The sequence below is a fragment of the Manis javanica genome, chromosome 10 (assembly GCF_040802235.1).
Source record: "Manis javanica isolate MJ-LG chromosome 10, MJ_LKY, whole genome shotgun sequence".
NCBI lineage: Eukaryota > Metazoa > Chordata > Mammalia > Pholidota > Manidae > Manis > Manis javanica.
The window spans coordinates 111,592,867-111,612,486 of record NC_133165.1 but is presented as its reverse complement, the minus strand read 5'-3'; the positions used below and the strand labels follow the sequence as shown (position 1 = coordinate 111,612,486).

General features: G+C 41.9%; 1 protein-coding gene across 6 annotated transcripts in view; it reads left to right on the top strand.

Annotated features, from left to right (window-relative positions):
• MRTFA (myocardin related transcription factor A) overlaps positions 1–19,620 on the top strand; it is a 127,546-nt gene that overhangs the window by 84,279 nt on the left and 23,647 nt on the right. For all 6 annotated transcript variants that reach the window (XM_037006902.2, XM_037006901.2, XM_037006904.2 and 3 more), the window contains one exon: positions 7,813–7,878. In XM_037006902.2, coding sequence (XP_036862797.2) covers positions 7,813–7,878 — 66 coding nt within the window. The remainder of the gene's footprint in view (positions 1–7,812; positions 7,879–19,620) is intronic.

Sequence of the window (19,620 nt, the reverse complement as noted above, 5' to 3'; positions counted from 1 at the left end):
GTAGATGGTACTTGAGGAAGAGTAATTAGACAACTTAGCAGTCCTGGGCTTCCACTCCCTCCCTGCTCCGACTCCTCTCCTCCCGCCAGGGCAGCCCAGAGCCCTGCGGGGAGGAGCAGGTGCGCCAGGTGTGCTCTCCTGCGAGAACGGCGACCCTTGGAGCCCTGTCCTGGCTTCCTCTGTGGGCACTGGCGGGGCCTCTGAGTCTGGTCCAGCAGCTGCAGAGGAGGCTCTGGGGAGCTGCTGTGGGCGTGGCCGCTCTCAGGCTGCTCCCCTGCTGTGGCGGGCCACGCCAGAGGGGGAATGGACTTAGAATGGAGGAGACACAGTGCAAGTAAGGACACTGGCCAATGAGCTTGTTGCTGCAACATGGGAAACATGGTGCGGTAAAGTGACAGAGAGGAGTGTGGGGGCCGTGGAGGAGTTAGAGGTGGCTCCAAATGTTTAACATTAGCACTGCAGGGGATAGTGATGCCATTAAACAGATAAAAAGAATGGGAGCAGGTTACATTTTGGGGAGACAGACAAGTTCTACTTTGGACCTGCTGAATTTGAGATGTACTCAGGAGTCTAGTTATGGTTCTGCCATTGTTGGAGGCCTTTGTAAAAACTGCTCTGTAATGGAGAAGGTAGATGTTAGGGTAATATGATTCCTAATAGATTCAGGTCCTCATATGTGACTTGTAGGGACTTTATAATGGAAAACATGTAGCGGTTTCCTTGATCCATGGGATCCTCCTAATCCCCCTTCTCCATTAGACTCTGAATGCAGGCTGTGCTGTCAGCATTCTGCATGGTGTGCAGTGGCATTACCCTTTAGGTTTCATTGGCATTAGAAATAGAGATAATTGACTTTTACCTTAAAAAAATCCCTGTTAGAGGAGGAGCCAAAATGGTGGCATGAGTAGGGCAGTGGAAATCTCCTCCCAAAACCATATATATATTTGAAAATACAACAAATACAACTATTCCTAAAAGAGAGACCAGAGGATACAGTACAACAGCCAAGCTACATCTACATCTGCGAGAACTCAGCACCTCGCGAAGTGGGTAAGATACAAGCTGTGACCCGGCGGGACCCAAGCACCCGCCCCCCCACCTCCCTGGCAGAAGGAGTGGGAGTGGAAGCCCAGGACTGCTAAATACCCAGCCCTAGTCATCTGCACTGGGAGTGCAGACACACATCACATGGGTGCTGGATATTAGGGAAACGGAACACAAAAACCTGTGAGCAGGTCCCCGCAGCCGGTGACCCTGGGACAAAAGAAAAGCGAGAGCTTTTTGAAAGTCTTAAAGGGACATGGCCCTCACAACTGGACGGCAGTGTCCTGGCACACTCATCCCAGCAGCTGGGAATCATGGGAAATTCAGGCACTCCAGCCCCCTGGGAGGCAGTGCAGCTCTGAAGTCCCTCATGGCAATAAAAAGCCTCCCATCCATTCCCCCTCTGGCGTGGCCCGCCACAGCAGGGGAGCAGCCTGATAGCGGCCACACCCACAGCAGCTCCCCAGAGCCTCCTCCGCAGCTGCCGGACCAGACTCAGAGGCCCCGCCGTTGCCCACAGACAGAGGAAGCCAGGACAGGGCTCCAAAGGTCGCCGTTCTTGCAGGAGAGCACACCTGGCGCACCTGTCCTCCCCGCAGGGCCCCGGGGTGCCCCGACGGCTGCCCCACCCACTGTGGCTCAGGAAATAAAACCGGACGCTGCTCTGAGGACCTGCAAGGCCACCAGAAAGCAGGAAGGCACTTTGTTCTCCCAGCTGACACACGTGCCAACTGCCCACAACTACCTCTATTGCCATGAAAAAGCAGAAGAATTTGATCCAGACCAGAATCACACAAATGGGTTAACTCCTGAGAGGGAGCCTGGGGAGATAGAGTTAACCAATCTTCCTGAAAAAGAATTCAAAATAAAGGTCATAACCATACTGATGGACCTGCAGAGAAATATGCAAGAGTTAAAGGATCAAGTTAGGAGGGAGAATACAGAAATAAAAAAACCTCTGGAAGGACTTAAGAGCAGACTGGATGAGATGCAAGAGGCCATTAATGGAATAGAAATCAGAGAACAGGAATACAGAGAATCTGAGGCAGAGAGAGATAAAAGGAACTCCAAGAATGAAAGAATACTAAGAGAACTGTGTGACCAATCTAAATGGAACAATATTCGGATATAGGAGTACCAGAAGAAGAAGAGAAAGAAAAAGGGATAGAAGGTGTCTTTGAAAAAATAATTGCTGAAAACCTCCACAAACTGGGGGAGGAAATAGTCTCTCAGACCTCAGAACTCCCAACAGAAGGGAGCCAAGGAGGACAACACCAAGACACATAATAATTAAAATGGCAAAGATCAAGGACAAGGACAGAGTGTTAAAGGCAGCCAGAGAGAGGAAAAAGGTCACCTACAAAGGAAAACCCATCAGGCTATCATCAGACTTCTCAACAGAAACCTTACAGGCCAGAAGAGAATGGCATGATATATTTAATGCAATGAAACAGAAGGGCCTTGAACCAAGGATACTGTATCCAGCACGATTATCATTTAAATATGAAGGAGGGATTAAACAATTCCCAGACAAGCAAAAGTTGAGGGAATTTGCCTCCCACAAACCACCTCTACAGGGCATTTTAGAGGGACTGCTCTAGATGGGAGCACTCCTAAGACTAAACAGATGTCACCAGAGAAAATAAAATCACATGCAAAGAAAGCAGACCAACCAAATACTAACTAAAGACAAAAAATAAAACCAGCTATCCACAAAAGCAGTCAAGGGAAACACAAAAGAGTACAGAATAAAACACCAATCATATAAAGAGTGGAGGAGGCAGAATAAGAAGGGAGAGAAATAATCGATTCTGTTTATAATAGCGTAATAAGTGAGTTAAAGTTAAATGGCTAGATAGTAAAGAAGCTAACCTTGAACCTTTGGTAACCACAAATTCAAAGCCTGCAATGGCAATAAGTACATATCTTTCAATAATCACCCTAAATGTAAATGGACTGAATGCACCAATCAAAAGACACAGAGTAATAGAATGGATAAAAAAGCAAGACCCATCTATATGCTGCTTACGAGAGACCCACCTCAAACCCAAAGATATACACAGACTAAAAGTCAAGGATGGAAAAAGATATTTCATGCAAACAAGAGGGAGAAAAAAACAGGTGTTGCAGTACTAGTATCAGACAAAATAGACTTCAAAACAAAGAAAGTCACAAGAGACAAAGAAAGACATTACATACTGATAAAGGGGTCAGTCCAACAAGAGGATATAACCATTATAAATATATATGCACCCAATACAGGAGCACCACCATATGTGAAACAAATACTAACAGAATTAAAGGAGGAAATAGAATGCAATGCATTCATTTTGGGAGACTTCAACACACCACTCACTCCAAAGGACAGATCCACCGGGCAGAAAATAAGTAAGGACACAGAGGCACTGAACAACAACACACTAGAACAGATGGACCTAATAGACATCTATAGAACTCTACATCCAAAAGCAACAGGATACACATTCTTCTCAAGTGTACATGGAACATTCTCCAGAATAGACCACATACTAGGCCACAAAAAGAGCCTCAGTAAATTCCAAAAGATTGAAATCCTACCAACCAACTTTTCAGACCACAAAAGTATAAAACTAGAAATAAATTGTACAAAGAAAGCAAAAAGGCTCACAAACACATGGAGGCCAAACAACATGCTCCTAAATAATCAATGGATCAATGACCAAATCAGAGATCAAGCAATATATGGAAACAAATGACAACAACAACACAAAGCCCCAACTTCTGTGGGATGCAGAGAAAGCAGTTTTAAGAGGAAAGTATATAGCAATCCAGGCATATTTAAAGAAGGAAGAACAAGCCCAAATGAATAGTCTAACGTCACAATTATCGAAATTGGAAAAAGAAGAACAAATGAGACCTAAAGTCAGCAGAAGGAGGGACATAATAAAGATCAGAGAAGAAATCAATAAACTTAAGAAGAATCAAATAATAGAAAAAAAATTAATGAAACCAAGAGCTGGTTCTTTGAGAAAATAAACAAAATAGATAAGCCCCTAGCCAGACTTATAAAAAGAGAGAATGTACACACATGAACAGAATCAGAAATGAGAAAGGAAAAATTACGACAGACCCCACAGAAATACAAAGAATTATTAGAGATTACTATGAAAACCTATATGTTAACAAGCTGGAAAACTTAGGAGAAATGGACAACTTCCTAGAAAAATACAACCTTCCAAGACTGACCCAGAAAGAAACAGAAAATCTAAACAGACCAATTACCAGCAATGAAATTGAAGCAGTAATCAAGAAACTACCCAAGAACAAAACCCCCAGGCCAGATGGATTTACCTCGGAATTTTATCAGACATACAGAGAAAACATAATACCCATTCTCCTTAAAGTTTTCCAAAAACAAGAAGAGGAGAGAATACTCCCAAACTCATTCTATGAAGCCAACATCACCCTAATACCAAAACCAGGCAAAGACCCCACCAAAAAAGAAAATTACAGACCAATATCCCTGATCAATGTAGATGCAAAAATACTCAACAAAATATTAGCAAACCGAATTCAAAAATACATCAAAAGGATCATACACCATGACCAAGTGGGATTCATCCCAGGGATGCAAGGATGGTACAACATTCGAAAATCCATCAACATAATCCACCACATCAACGAAAAGAAAGACAAAAACCACATGATCACCTCCATAGATGCTGAAAAAGCATTTGACAAAATTCAACATCCGTTCATGATAAAAACTCTCAACAAAATGGGTATAGAGGGCAAGTACCTCAACATAATAAAGGCCATATATGATAAGCCCACAGCCAACATCATACTGAACAGCGAGAAGCTGAAAGCTTTTCCTCCGAGATCGGGAACAAGACAGGGATGCCCACTCTCCCCACTGTTATTCAACATAGTACTGGAGGTCCTAGCCATGGCAATTAGACAAAACAAAGAAATACAAGGAATCCAGATTGGTAAAGAAGAAGTTAAACTGTCACTATTTGCAGATAACATGATACTGTATATAAAAAACCCTAAAGACTCCACTCCAAAACTACTAGAACTAGTATCGGAATTCAGCAAAGTTGCAGGATACAAAATTAACATACAGAAATCTTTGGCTTTCCTATATACTAACAATGAAAACAATTCCATTCACAATAGCATCAATAAGAATAAAATACCTACTAATAAACCTAACCAAGGAAGTGAAAGACCCATACCCTGAAAAGTTTAAGACACTCAAGAGAAATTAAAGAGGTCACTAACAAATGGAAACTCATCCCATGCTCCTGGCTAGGAAGAATTAATATTGTCAAAATGGTCATCCGGCCCAAAACAATATACAGACTCGATGTAATCCCTATCAAATTACCAACAGCATTCTTCAGTGAACTGGAACAAATAGTTCAAAAATTCATATGGAAACACCAAAGACCCCGAATAGCTAATGCAATCCTGAGAAGGAAGAATAAAGTGAGGGGGAATCTCACTCCCCAACTTCAAGCTCTACTACAAAGCCACAGTAATCAAGACAATTTGGTACTGGCACAAGAACAGAACCACAGACCAATGGAACAGAATAGAGACTCCAAACATTAACCGAAACATACATGGTCAACTAATATTCAGTAAAGGAGCTATGGACATACAATGGGGAAATGACAGTCTCTTCAACAGATGGTACTGGCAAAACTGGACAGCTACATGTAAGAGAATGAAACTGGATCACTGTCTAACCCCATACACAAAAGTAAATTAGAAATGGATCAAAGACTTGAACGTAAGTCATGAAATCATAAAACTCTTAGAAAAAAACATAGGCAAAAATCTCTTGGATATAAACATGAGCGACTTCTTCATGAACATATCACCCTGGGCAAGGGAAACAAAAGCAAAAATGAACAAGTGGGACAATATCAAGCTGAAAAGCTTCTGTACAGCAAAGAACACCACCAATAGAACAAAAGGGTAGCCTACAATATGGGAGAATATATTCATAAATGACAGATCCGATAAAGGGTTGACACCAAAATATATAAAGAGCTCACGTACCTCAACAAACAAAAAGCAAATAATGCAATTAAAAAATGTGCAGAGGAGCTGAACAGACACTTGTCCAAAGAAGAAATTCAGATGCCCAATTGAAACATGAAAATTCGCTCCACATCACTAATCATCAGAGAAATGCAAATTAAAACCACAATGAGATATCACCTCACACCAGTAAGGATGGCCACCATCCAAAAGACAAAGAACAACAAATGCTGGCGAGGATGTGGAGAAAGGGGAACCCTCCTACACTGCTGGTGGGAATGTAAATTAGTTCAACCGTTGTGGAAAGCAGTATGGAGGTTCCTCAAAAAGCTCAAAATAGAAATAGCATTTGACCCAGGAATTCCACTTCTAAGAATTTACCCTAAGAATGCAGCAGCCTAGTTTGAAAAAGACAGAAGCACCCGTGTGTTTATTGCAGCACTATTTACAATAGCCAAGAAATGGAAGCAACCTAAGTGTCCATCAGTAGATGAATGGATAAAGAAGATGTGGTACATATACACAATGGAATATTATTCAGCCATAAGAAGAAAACAAATCCTACCATTTGCAACAACATGGATGGAGCTAGAGGGTATTATGCTCAGTGAAATAAGCCAGGCAGAGAAAGACAAGTACCAGATGATTTCACTCATATGTGTAGTATAAGAACAAAGAAAAAACTGAAGGAACAAAACAGCAGACTCACAGAACCCAAGAATGGACTAACAGTTACCAAAGGGAAAGGGACTGGGGAGCATGGCTCGGAAGGGTGGGATATGGGTGGGGGAAGAAAGGGGGCATAACGTTAGCATGTATAATGTGTGTGGGGGGCACGGGGAGGGCTGTGCAACACAGAGAAGACAAGTAGTGATTCTACAGCATCTTACTACGCTGATGGACAGTGACTGTAATGGACTTTGTGGGGAGGACTTGGTGATGGGAGGAGTCTAGTAAACATAATGTTCCTTATGTAATTGTAGATTAATGATACTAAAATAAAAAAATGTTAATGTAAGCATGTAAGAAAAAGAATCCCTGTTAATAGTTATTTCATTAAGTGATGTTATCAGAGTGGAAATAGGAGAAACAACCTGTCGTCTTCCCCTAGCCCGGATGTGCTTTGAATCATCTAGCTTGGTTGGTTCACCTCAACAGAAAAAGTCTCTAAGTCAAGAGTAAGAGGAAGTAAAGAGTTATATTAATGGTAAAATATATTCTAGTCTGGAGAAATGCATTGCTTGGTGAAAGTAGGTTTAATTTTTACATAAAAAACAGATTTCACAAATAACCAATACTTCCTGACTATGTGAATAATTATATACTTACAATGGTAAATATTGGGTACCCAGAAGAAAGCAGAGAACATCTAGAAAGCCTTCCCTGCTGGCTAGTGGTCCTCACTGTATTTTCTTCAGGTTCAGAATTTGTGTTATTTTAGTCTAGGAGGAGGACATAGCGTTGTAGGAGGTTTTGAGCAAGAGGCAAGACTCCGGTACTTTGTGGATTGTTATCACCCTGCAAGACGCTTCGCAACTTCCTCTCGCCGCCCACAGCAGAATACGGAAACCCTGCTGTATCAGGCCACTTCTGCAATTACAGACAGTCACAATTGAAGGGGATCCTTCTTTCACACCCTCTGTTTTGAGACTTTCTTTGCATTTGAAAATGTGCTTTTTGTGCTGGAATGCCCCACTGAGCTTTCACCTCTCCCCTCTCTTTGCTGCCCTGCAGTGCTGCAGTTGAAGCTCCAGCAGCGCCGGACTCGGGAAGAACTGGTGAGCCAAGGGATCATGCCTCGTAAGTACCACCCTCTCGGCATCTGATAGAGCTGCTTTTCTGACATGGTTGTGTGTGCCCCGCATGCCATGGGAAACATCTAACAGAAAACAAGGGTGGCACATTTCATTTTTCACTCTTCCTCCTCATGCTTTTCCATTTTCAGAGACTCTCAATCACTGGTAGTTAAGATAAGTGACTTAATTGATCAAGTTGAGTGAAACAAACAGCATTCAGTTTAACAGTGCCATTGAATCATTCTTAGCCCTTGAATTACACCTTTAAAAGGGTTTGTATGCCCTGTTACACTTCCCTTTATAGTAGGAGCAGATCTTGATGGGGGCACTGCAAGGAAGAACCCACTTGTATATATTTTGACTTAGTGTTCAGGTTTTTGGGAAGAGAAAACCCTTTCCCACCTAGTATTTTGAATCAACTACAGTTTTATTTAGAAGGAGCCCCTCAGATACCCTAAAGTTGGTGTGAGTGTGAGTGTGCTTGATGGGGTTATCATGGGCAGTCACAGTGGGGGCATACCGCATCATCCAGGGCGGAACGAACCAACCTTGGAATCTGTTAGAAGGAGGAAAGCTTGTTTTTGACTCCAGCAACCTGTAAAATGAGTGGAAGCTGGAGCCAGTAAGGTTTTGCTCTTTTTGACATTTCTTTTTAAGTCATCAGCAGAGAGCTTAGGCTCTCTCCCTCTTCTTTCTTCTCTCTTATATGTTACTGCCACTTGGATATACCCTAATGAAGTAAAAAAAATAAGTCGTACAACAACTTCCGGCCTCATACTGGGAGAACTGACATTTTTCACCTTAACTCAATGCCTGCTGACCTACTGCCACTGTCTTTTCCTGACTCTCATTCACTCATTGATTCAGAACATTTGTGTACCTAATGTGTGCCCACTGATACTGTAAGATAAATAAAGCTCCTGCGTAAGGAATTTTATATTTAGAAGGAGATTACTGATAATTAACAAGGAAGCAAATAAGGTAATTTCAGAGTATGGTAAGTGCTATGAAGTAAGTTAACTGGTTGGTGTGTTAACAAGCAATAGGAATGAGGTGGAGTCACTTTGGATAAGATGTGCAAGAAAGGCCCTCGCTGAGAAGGAAATGTTTGAGCTCTGAGGGAGGAGTTGGGGCCAGCCATTTGGGAGAGGAAGTGCGCCCAGGGAGAAGGGACAGTGAGTGTAAAGACGTAGTGCAGGTAAGAGCCCAGCACGTCTGAGAACATCAAGGAGGCCAGTATGGCCGGGGCCTGGTGACTGAGGAGAGATTGGCAAGGTGGGTGGTGCTTATCAGCCACACGGAGGAGGTGGATTTTATTTTAAGTACAGTGGGAATCGTTTGAAAGCTTTTAAGTAAGTGAGGAGGAATTTGACTTATGTTATTACCATGGCAGGTCCATTTTAAGAGCTAGAACTATATAGCAAGTAGAAGGAGTCTAAGATCTCCTTTCTGTCTATTTAAGCAGCAATCAGGGGTGTAAGTACCAAATTCATCTTTTTGTGTACTGCAGTACCTACCAACCCATTTACGCACATTATACTATCTTCTGCTCTGGTGTTCCAGTGAAGGACTCCCCACTCCAGCCCTTAAGGTGTCAGAGCAGATGGCTTGTGCAATGGATCTGTAATGTGGTCAGGTAGGGCAATGTTGTACTTCACAAAACTCTCCAGATCTGCCAATCTGTAAACCTTTGCAGAAGAACTTGCTATCCAGAGTCTCATCGACTCGTCCCTTTCACGAAGGACATCGTGCACTTGGTGCCTGCTCTGTACCAAGGGTTGTCCTAGATGCTATAGATTAAGGAAATAAAAGGCCCAGTACCTGCTCACAAGACATTTAACAGTTTATTTGGGTAGCTAAAATTTACTCATACTCAGAATAAAGAACGATTCAGGGCTAATCCAGGGGGTGCTGACTGCAATTACAGTATTAGTTCTGAGATTGTAATGCTGCTTCTCCGGATCTGTAATATGCTCAGAATCTAAGAGCCATGGAGAGGGGAGTGCCCTGCATTCTTCTTCCTGCCTGTGATTGGATACTAGGGGATACTGGAGATCACTGTTGAATAGGATTTAACAAGTAGTCTCCTTGCTTGGCATTTCTTGCAATTTTCCACATTGTAAAGACAAGTAATGCTTCAGTTATTACAGCTTATATGTTTGCCTCTCCGAGTAGACTGTGAACTCCTTGAGAAAGTATCATATTTATATTTCTATCACCAGTGCCTGGCACTGATTGAAAGACAGACAGTTATAAAGTGTGATGAGTGTGGTATATGTGAATGACACACAAACAGAAACAGACACTCCTATGTTGCAAACTTGTTGGACTTCTGGGCATGGAATTTGAAACAATGCACCTGTTTTTTCAGGAGCCCAGGTTCTAAAATGTTCTGAATATCTAATGTATACTTTGGGTTGTTCTCTGTATCTTTGAGGTGACAAAAATTGCTCTTCCTGTAGTAATACAAATGACGTGCTTCTGTCATCTTCCTTCATCCCAACAGTTGCTTTCAGCTATAGACCCAGTCTTCGTTTCCAGCTTTTCTAGCAAACTATCTTAGAGTATGAGAAAGAATGTCAAGGCCTGGGAATAGTTTCAGATGTGAAATTCCCTGCTCATCAACATGTCGGGTAATACACAGACAGGATCCTCACTTCCCAAAATAAAGGCTGATTTTTTTTTTCCAATCTCCCGCACACCATGAGTAACCCTACTTCCTCCTCGCAACACTGTGCCCACTACCCTACCTTCTATTGCAATCTCCAGCATCCTCTGCTTCCATGACAGCCCTATCACCTGCCGTCTTACCAGCCTGACTTCTCACCTTCTGCTCCACATCTTTCAAAGAGAATATGAGCAGTGCTGAGGCCTGTCGTAAATGAACAGCAAGATGATGTTGATTATCAGAGATTTGGAATCCTGAAAAAGTACCATCTGGTTTGATGTGCCCATTTCTATTCACACCTTGCTGGCCTGAGGAGTTTCTGGAAAGGTCATTTATATTTAAATTTCTTGTACAGCATAAGGAATAGGTAGGGCCCTCAAGCCAGTGGAAAAGGAGCTGCCTAGTTATGGCTATATTCTGCCTCATCATTTCTCTATTTGTATCTTTATTCACATTCTCTCATCCCAGTCTCTTTTCTAGTTCTGGGAAGAAAACCCACCCACCACATTGGTCAGAATAGCCACATGCAGTTCCCATGCAGGACTGGCTCCAGCTGTGACATCTTATCTGTAGGGCACAATGTCTGCAGTCTCCCCCTCGCCTTCAGGGTCCTTCATGTTTCCGCCTGTTATTCAAAGTTGAGGTATGGCTTTTCCATAAAGATCAGGAGATTAAAGAATCGCCCAGTTTGTATACCCCTCTCTCTGATATGCTCTGTTCCTGGCATCCAAACTGTGGGGTATAGAATTTGATTTCTGATGTATTTTTAAACAGGATCATATCCCAGAATCCTTCATCCTCATCATATAAGCATAAATATCAAATTTAACACTATTTAAACCCTACCAAACACAAAGTGCCAGATAGCAAAGGATTTACATATTCCAGGCCCTAAGCTTTCTTTAGTGATGTCTGAATCTGTGGATCTTGAGGGAGAGGAGAGATGGCACAGATAGGAAGCTGGTGTTCTAGTCCAAAGATTAAGACCAGGAATGCTGCTGTACGCAGAGTGAAGACTCCTAGGAGAGATGGGTCAGGTGAGGTGCACTGTGTCCTCAAACAAAGCTTCCCCCACAGCCTTTCTCTTTGACATTTAAAGGTGTACAAAGGTCATAAGCTTAGGGTGAAAATTAAGAATGTTCTGGCAGTGAGAGCTGCTGCAGAGGAAGAACCTTTTAAAGGGAAACATGGAAGTCCTGGCCCAGACAAATGAGAAAAAAGTGGCCTGTGATCTTTGAGATGAGAGAGGAACTTCTTTTGTCTCTTCTGTCTCAACCATTTGCAATTCTGTTGTGAATCCTTGAGAAAAGCACAGAGTGGCATGTTTCATTATTTTCCTGTGTGCATGAAGTACAAAAACCACAGTACCTTGGCAGGAGCATGAAGAAATCATTACTTTTGTCCTATGGATTCTCTAAAGACCTTGCTTCATTTCTTACATGAGCTTGTTTTTCATTTTAAATGGTGTTTCTGTGCACCCAGCCAATGCCATTGAATGTTGGGAGAATCCAGAGCGTGAGGGCAGCACAGCTCAGAGAGGGCATCCAGGTAGTGTCAACCCAGAGGCCTCTCAAACTACCTGGCTCCTGAAAGGCGCTCAAACAAGTTGCTAAATGAAAAGTGAATAAATTGGCCAGCTGGTTTTCACTGGTTCATAGGTCTATAAGTAAGCCCTGTGTATCTCACACTGAAACTGAAAAGTGGCCTCATGTAATGAGTTCCCACAGCTCTGTATTTTTAATAAGCTTTCCCATTACTTGACTTCCTGGCCCTGCAGCTCTGTGGTTTGATTCCCTTGGCACGTGTGCTTCAGCTGTCAGCGTCAGCCAAGTGGTCCGCACAGAGACAGCGTGGCCCAGGTACAGCACTCGGAGCGATCGAAGCGCTCAGTTCACTGAGCCCCAGCATTATCTGAAAACCTCTTATTCGTCTGAATATAGCAATCTCTGCACAAAGAAGAAATTTCTTCTAAACTCTGATAAGAGGTTATTTAATGGTTGAAATTGTCAAAACTGACTACTGTGATCCTTTTTCCCCTCTGAAGCTATAAAATTCTTAATAATATTTTTGTGATTTGTAACTTGGAAATTACAACTTATATTATTCTTCACCAAATATACAAACTGAGTTTCAAGATTCTCTTTCTTGAGCACATACGGCTCAAATCCATTTTCATAAGCTCTGTGAAAACTAATTCTTGTTTTTGTGACTCTTGAGAAGATAAACCCACCTCCTGAAGCCTCAGAGTTTCTTATAATGCAAAAGAGGCTGTGATTTAACTTTGTCACCAGTCTACCTTTATTAAATGCTGGGATGTCATGGGATCTTTTCCCCAGGTTACCAGATTTCAAAAGAACTAGACTCTAGACCTGACCTGTCTGATAGCACTTTGAGTGATGATAGAAATACTGTGTAACACTAACCCCTAGTGAGGTGTGTTGCTAAGCACTTGAAATGTGGCTAGCTTTAGTGAAGAGCTGAATTTTTTATTTAACTATAACTAGTTTAAATTTAGATAGTCACATGTGGCTGGTGGCTATTGTAGTACAGCGGCGTTTTAGATCTTGCCATGATGCTTAGGAACAAGGTTAACTTGGGGCACCTCAGTTGACTTTTCTGAACTCATCTTCTACTTTTATAAAATGAGGATAATAATCTGTCCCACCTGCCCCACAGAGTTAGTTTGGAGATAAGTGAGATGATGTATTCATGCTTTTGAAATATAGGCAGAATTATTTTCAATTAAGAATGAGAGGAGCATTAGCTTGGATCTATTATCTAATGAATCTGAAAGCAGCTCTCTCTCTCTCTCTCTCTCTATATATATATATATCTTTTAATACATATATATAATCTCATTAATGTCTGTCAAAACCAGTATCTGGTAACAGGAACTATTTTTCCATAACTAAAATCCTTCTACTTTCCTTCCTACCCTGTGGTTTAGAAAACAATTGCTGAAATTGCTAAGAGTCACGGAACTACTAGCCAACACAGTATTCTGTTAAGATTGTTCCCTTTCTGGTCACATATTAACAGGTCTATCATTTTATTAGCTTGTCCTCCCATGGCAGTGCATGTTTTTTTTTTTTAACCTCTCTTGAAACAAAACAAGTAAGTGGCTGGGTTGAAAATAAAATTTTTTTATTTCTGGCAACTTGCCAAAAGACAGAAATGTGTGGACATAGTTGCTTTTCTGGAACAGATGAGGGTCTGGTCTGGTTTGAGGCCAGAGTGTTACGTCTTAGTGGACACTTTGTGGATTATGAGTTTAGGTGGGGGCTGGAGTGAGAGCAGATCCTCACCTGGCCTTGGTTAGTCAGTCCCTTTGCCCCAGTCCGCTTGGGAGCTCTGTGTGGTAGTCTCTGCACTGCTGTCCCTGTGAGCCAAAGAAGTTGGGCCAAGATCTGACCAGTGTCCTTTTCCAGTAGGAGCCAGAAAAGGCATCCCAAACCCTGCAGTTTGCCCACTGCTCCAGTCCAGCCAGGGCCCACAGGCTGGTGCTCCTTTTAGGTGCTCACTCACAAGGGCTAGTGATAGCTGGCTCTCAGATACATAGGTGACTGTGGATGGAAGAGCTAATTTCCTTTTCCTTTTTTATAAAAACTGAGATACAATTGACATATTACTTTCACATACTTCTTTTTTTGTTAAGAAGCAGAGAACCTTACCTAGTTGAGATGATGTATCCTCAGCACAGGAATGTGACCATTTAACTGTAGTTGAATCCCAAAGTTAAGTGACATTTGATAAACAACATGGTAAAATGTATTCTAGGATTGGAGCTAACCTGGTCCCTAGGTTTGAACCTGGGAGAAAATTGTGTTAGGCTTATGGCCTCAGAAATCCTCTCTTTATCTCAGGAGAAGACCGGCTGGGCACATCCTGCAGACGTTTTGTGGTGCATTTCTGATAGATGTCCGCATCATCTATGTGGCTATATACTGCTGCAGGGTGTATTCTTACCTCGGCAGTCAGTGACTGGCATAGACCTTCCCCATGGCCAGTTGCTAACAAATCCTAAAATAGGGCTCAAGAGTGTTGCATGTTCATGTCATGAGCACAGTCATCGTTGAATCCAAGGAGGAGTTCCATAGGGAGCTCTGTTGAGCAGACCATCTGAAGTGGTCTTTTTTTTTTTTTTTTAATTTTGGCTTCATTAATCTACAATTACATGAAGAATACTATGTTTACCAGGCTCTTCCCCTCCTCACCAAATCCCCCCCCACATACCCCACTACTATCATGAAGTGGTCGTCTTGATAGGAGTTCTTGATAAGGTTTAATACCTGAAAAGTACAGTAGGTGTTCAGTTTCATTGACTATTTAGTTCTCAAAGTGTATGAGATATCCAATGCCAACTTCATTTCAAGATAAAAAATAAGTTTAAAAGAGTTTATAAAGGTCTTTGTTGAAGCTCCTCACTAATTTTATCTAAACAATACAAATCCTAAAGAATCACATACTCAAAGGGAGCCCTCATAGATATCAGATGGTGGTGGAGAATTTAAAATTGTCCATCCCTAGTGGGATGTTATTTGCAGAAGGGCAAATGTGATTCGGAGCTCTTATCTAAACACATGACTTAAATATTATCAATTATGGGGCTTCAAAAGGAGATGATAGCTTTTTGTGTGTGTGTGCTTCATAAGGAGTGTATACTGGAATGACAGTTGACTGACCCAGAGCATCAGACTGGGCTATAGTATGAAAGCCACATGTGAACATGGTTAGCATGTATATCAAATGGAGGTTGGGAAAGCCAAGTTCAAAATACTTGACCCCTGATACTGTTTGTTTGGTTGGTGTTTTGGCCTCTACTATATTAACCTTTTGGAATTCATTGTACCTTTGGATATTCAAGCTATACAAGATTGTGTGTTGATCTTTCTTCCCAGTCTTGAGCCTCTTTCACGAATCAGTGGGTCAAGGGTGTGAGACCCTGGAGCAGCGTGCCCTTCTGGGGAGGAAAGGATTTAGTATCTTTGAGTCTCCGCTTTTTACGTTTATTCTTGGTTGTTGCTTTTCCTGCTTGTTTGGGTGGGGGTGACAGCCCAGGTGCCAAAACAGGGGTGGTGGCAAGCTTGAGTACCAAAAACAGGATGTGTAAGAGCATTTTTTCTGACTGTTAGTTTGGGTCTTTGCTTGCCCCAGAACATGTGGTCCCTTCTCCTTCCCCTACCACCCAAGGTCACTCTTTGGTGCACATGAACTTAGTTCTGGTTTTCATTGTCATTGCTAGTCCCCAGAACTGTTGACACAACTTTTGGCTAATGGTCTTTTGTTGCAGGATATTTCTATAGGTATTTTGATATAACTAAAAAGAATGAAACAGAAGTAGAAGTCAAGCCCAGGTAGCTATCAGCATTTGGCGACACAAGCACACATACACCTTTGCTTCAGAAGGAGGAGGGCACAGAAAAGAAGTTAAAATGGTCACAATGCCTCAAGCTTAACAGAGCTTCTGGCAGACCACAAAGCACTTCCACTTTATTTAATACTAACTGGTGTCAGTGTGATACTTTGATTGCCATTCTCTGGATGAGGATACTGAGGCTCAGAGGGGTCATGTGACTTGCCAAGGTCACCCTGCCACTAAAAAATGGGTGGATTCAGTCCAGATCTCATGGCTCAAAAGCCCATTGTTAATTCCTGAAGGTCACAGCCTGATAGGTTCTTAGTGACATAAAAATTTTATGATAGCCTCTGTACTTTCACCAGAATTTCAACTTTGAAAATATTGAAGATTGAGAACAGTGTAAGACCAGGACCCATAAACTTCAAAAGGTACGGTGAAAGTTGAGTAGGGGGCGCCGGTGAGAGGAACCCTGTCATTTTTAAGCCCTCCAGTAAAACTGCTTTCATTTTGCTGCTTTTGTTTGTTGGTTGTGAGGCTTGAAGGCCATCAGCATCTTTCCACTTCTGTCATAATAACCCTTAGTTAAGTCAGAGGTTCTTGATCTCTTTTGTACGACCGATACTCCTTGGAAAATCTTATGCATCTTCTCACTAGGACAGTTGCCCAAACAAATAAATGTAACATATGCTTATGCTTTCTGGGGATTCATAGATACTCTAAAACAGGTCCAGTGTGCCCCAGATTAAGAGCCCCTGCTCGGCCTGAATACAGAATCCTAAGAAAAACTATCTGCCTAATGCTAGTGTAAACCCTTACACATCAGTGACACAGCTGGCTTTGTGCTTCCATCATTCAGTGTACAGGTGACTCTCCCCATTCCCTGAAGTGACACCAGCACACCTCTGCGCTCCACCTGCTATGGGCCAAGACCAAGGACTACATTAGTGTAGCTGCCTTCCATTGAGTGTGATTGCCAGGGCCTGGATAGAGAGAACAGGCTGTGGGACCCATCCCAGCTGAATGAGGCCCCAGCCAGGATTTGAAGAAAATGGCAAAAGCCCTGATCCTTTGACTCTTTGTAACTCAAAGAAATGATACTAAAAGGGACTCAGAAGATCGAACTCTTTACCAATTTCTGGTACCCACACAGATAGCAGAGTTGAAATTTTGAGTTAAGCTGTTGAGAAAAGTTATAAAATGCTTACTTAGTATACTTTTTAGTCACTTAGTCCCCTATGGTGGAAATGAGCAATAAAAATCCTTTTTTTCAGCTGCAGTGTCACCTTTATTCTACTTTTTGGACTTAGGGAAACAATGGTTTTTGAATTTTAGTGGCACCAGAATCCTTGAAGTGCTTACTAAAGACTAAAATTCTTGAAGCCCAGGAATCTTCATTCCAGAGAGATTCTTGCACTCCAGAGACATTCTAATACACCTGGTTCTTGAACTACACTCCCAGAAACACTGGACCAAGGGCTTCCAGCACCTTTCCCCTTCCGTTTTTAGGTATATCATAGACTACTGTTATTCTCTTCTCCCTGGGAGTTCTGAAGGGTAGGATTAGCCCTTTACACATGATTCAAGAGTTGGCGATCAATTTCTAAGGCAGTGAGGCTGCTGCATGTAAAATGATTGGGTGTAGATAGCTGTTGAACCTCTGCCTTCCATGTTGGGGAAGCCTGCCTCGCCTGCCACTCTTTGTGGCCTTGCACCGGGTCCTTGGTCAGTTTGGCACAATTAATAAGCTGCCTGGAGCTGTGTGACGAATTTCTGTGCTAGAGCCAAGGGATGTGGCAAAAGGCTCAGTTAACTTTGGAAAGAGTTTGATTATACAGTGACTCCTTCTGCTGTGTGGGCGCCTTCAGTGTGGGCTGGCAGGAAAAGGAATGGGGAACATGTGTCCCCTTGACATTTTCTGAAGTTATGTCTGTTTATGAAGTTTTGTCCCATTACCAACATTAGAGAAGAGAACAAGGCAACATTTTCCCCGAGGAATAGCTAGAAGAAAGCAAAATCTGAAAGATCAGACTAAAATAACTGTTTTTATTTTCTGTTTTAAACCTATTATCATCTTGGGGAAAAAAAAGATACTTAATCAGAGAAGTATCTTTGTTCTGCCCCACCCCTTCCACCTCTGTTATGTTGGAATATACATAAATAAAAAGATTTGAATTTGGGGATCAAAAGAATCAGAGTCTAGTCTTCATTATAGCAATTGATTAGTCTGTGATCTCAGGCAGATCTAGTTCTCATTTTAAAATGTGGCAAATAATAAGTACCATGAAATCAAGTAAAGTAATTCCCACCACATGCAGACACCAGGGCAAAAGCGAGGAAACCATTTTGCAGCAAATCTTACTTAGGTCACCCTCAGGAGCCTTTCTGTCAAGGACAAGGTCGACAGGCACAATCCTGCTGCCTTTAAGATGGCGAGACCTGGTGTCACCTTTCAAACTTGCAAAACTTAGTGGTTGGACCACATACTATATGCCTCCTGATATTAAGAATTACATGTCACCTATATAGTAAGTATTCTTATCAAAAATGTTTAACCTAAATTAATCAATAGGAAACAAATTCAGAATAATAGGATAGTCTTTCTGCAAGATGATTGGCTTAGATACTTAAGTCAGTGTCACAAAAATGAAAAAATGAAGGAGTCCTAGATTGTGCCTTAAGAACAAAGGTCTAATGGAGTCATGACTCCTGGTTGAATCGTGGACTGGGGGTGAATCCAAACAGCTATAAAAGATACTGAGGAGGGAGTTGAAGAAATTAAAATATGGACTATGAATTAGGTCATATTATTAAATCAGTATTATATCTCACGTGTGATAAAGTTATCTTAGCTATGTAAAAGAATGTCCTTATTCTTAGGAAATGTCTGCAACTTACATTCAAGTGGTTCCATTTACAGTATGTGTGTGTGTGTCTGTGCACATGCATATGAAAGAGAGAGGAAAATATGTGGCTAAAAGACTAGTGAATCTAGGTCGGATTAAAGGGCTGTTCATTATTTGGTCTTTCAGTGTTTTTGTAGGTTTGAAAAATTCAGAATTAAGAGGGGATTCCGGGAAGGAGAACATGGGAGTGCAGACATGGTGTAAAATGAGTACATGCTGAATACCAGGTGTTTCTGCTCATTTTCTTTTTTAACATAAAACATCAAGTAAGAGATAACTCCCCCACCCCCTTCTTGAAGTTCTGAATATGTCACTCCCCTAGTTAATGTGGTGGCTGCATGTTATCAGGATACAGTTGCTAAGAGCACTTGAAAATATGATGCCACTTTCTTCTGGACTTCATGGTTTCTGATGAGAAATATGCTATCATTCAAACTGTTTTTCTTCTGACTGCTTTACGTTATTTGAGTTTCTAGTTTTCAAAAGTTTAATTATAATGTATCCTTGCATGAATTTCTTTTGGTTTATCATGTTTGGGGTTTACTCAGCTTCTTGAATCTGTAGCCTTAGGTCTCCTGCCACACTTGGGAAGTTTTCAGCCACTTATTTCTGTAAATAGTTTTTCAACTTCTTTTTCTTTCCCTTCCAGGGCTTGGCTGACATGATTTTAGATTTTTTTTGTGACCTCATTATTACTGGGCCATGGTGAAAGTCCTGAGTCTTTGCTAGCCCTTCCCCCAACATCACTGGTCAGGGGTGTAAGTCTAAGCTCCCTGCCTGGTCTCCCATTTATTCTGTGGGTTGAGGGAATGGTGT